The following is a 1306-nucleotide window of genomic DNA, read 5'->3' on the forward strand; positions in this document are numbered from 1 at the left end:
GAATAAAGAACCCAGTTTAGCCAAACCTGATCAAAAAAATCAGGATTTATGTCAGTCTTTTGTTGAAAATGCTTGTATTCAGACAATTTTAATACGTTAAATAAAAGCAAATTGGAGGGCAACAAAATCAGCTTTTCAGCAGAAGTCACCAGACAGATGTGGAAAAAGCTGAGCCTGGTTATTTAAAGACAGAAAACTGGTGTTGTTGTCAATATTTTTATTGGAAGAAGATTTTACTTTGTCTGTGATCATTTTGTTTTAATTAAATATAAAAAGTCTCCATCTACTCCTGTGCCAGGGGGACAAATTTGTAAACAAATTAGTATAATTCTTCAGGGGCCACACAGAATCAGTTCAGGGGCCACAAATGGCCCCCGGACCACACTTTGGACACCCCTGATGTAGATCATTGAGCTTGCTGAAGAACTACTGACTGATCTGTGTTAAAAGAAATAAACTGTGAAAACCTTTAGTCCATTAAAGCTAATGTGCTCCGAGCAGAGCTGAAAGTTTAAAATAAAATGTTTTATTTTTAAATCTGTGTCTCTTTGACCCAGAGTCCAGCTGCAGAGAGGAGCAGCTTCATGTCATCCTCAGAAAACATTATGAACAAGGCTTGTATCTGACCCAGAAAGGACCTGGAGCATACTGGACTGGAGCTCCAGCATGTTACYGCAGGGCAGAGACACTTCCTGGTCAGGATGGACTTACAACAGCTCTGTAGAACCGTGAAGACACACTACCTCAGAACACACGTGTAGAATCCATTATCCTCCAGTTCAGCAGATCTGAACCAGATGGAGTCGTCTTCTTTACTCAGTCTGTGACCTGAGAAAATGATGGGCTCCTAAAACACACAACAGAGACGAGTTTAAAGAACCTGCACAAGCTTTGACCCATCTGTACAAAACTACTTTAAAACACAGTGTGATTATACTGTTGAAGTTTTACAGTTTAAATTAAACAAGATGTATTTTCACCTAGAAGTGACAGAAGCAACGAAACTGCTGAGTCATCATAAATAAAACACATCAAACCGTTACATGTAAATWCACAGATGACTTTGATACGTGCCCTTCAGTCATCATGTTGTGATGTTTCAGCCTGTGTGTCAACATTAAGTGTTGTGACATCGTTTTCTGACAGACCTGTGCTTTGCTCCTCCTCACAGTAATTATCCAATCAGAATTCAGAATGGATTTGAGCGCACAGTGTCTGATTTTACACCTGCACAATAGAAACTTTTAAAAAAGTAAATTTATACTAATTCTAGGCCTGTTGTTATTTAAGGCAGATATCACCTAAA

At 38.8% G+C, this 1306-nt stretch overlaps 1 protein-coding gene across 1 annotated transcript in view; it reads right to left on the reverse strand.

Annotated features, from left to right (window-relative positions):
- LOC106536780 (X-linked interleukin-1 receptor accessory protein-like 2) overlaps window positions 1–847 on the reverse strand; it is a gene marked incomplete at both ends in the record, with an annotated part of 25335 nt that extends 24488 nt beyond the window's left edge. Inside the window, 1 exon segment of the mRNA XM_014034107.1 lies at window positions 744–847. Within this exon segment, the coding sequence (XP_013889561.1) occupies window positions 744–847 (104 nt within the window).
- Window positions 848–1306: the final 459 nt, after the last annotated feature.

Source organism: Austrofundulus limnaeus, unplaced genomic scaffold, assembly GCF_001266775.1.
Source record: "Austrofundulus limnaeus strain Quisiro unplaced genomic scaffold, Austrofundulus_limnaeus-1.0 Scaffold1970, whole genome shotgun sequence".
Classification (NCBI taxonomy): Eukaryota; Metazoa; Chordata; class Actinopteri; order Cyprinodontiformes; family Rivulidae; genus Austrofundulus; species Austrofundulus limnaeus.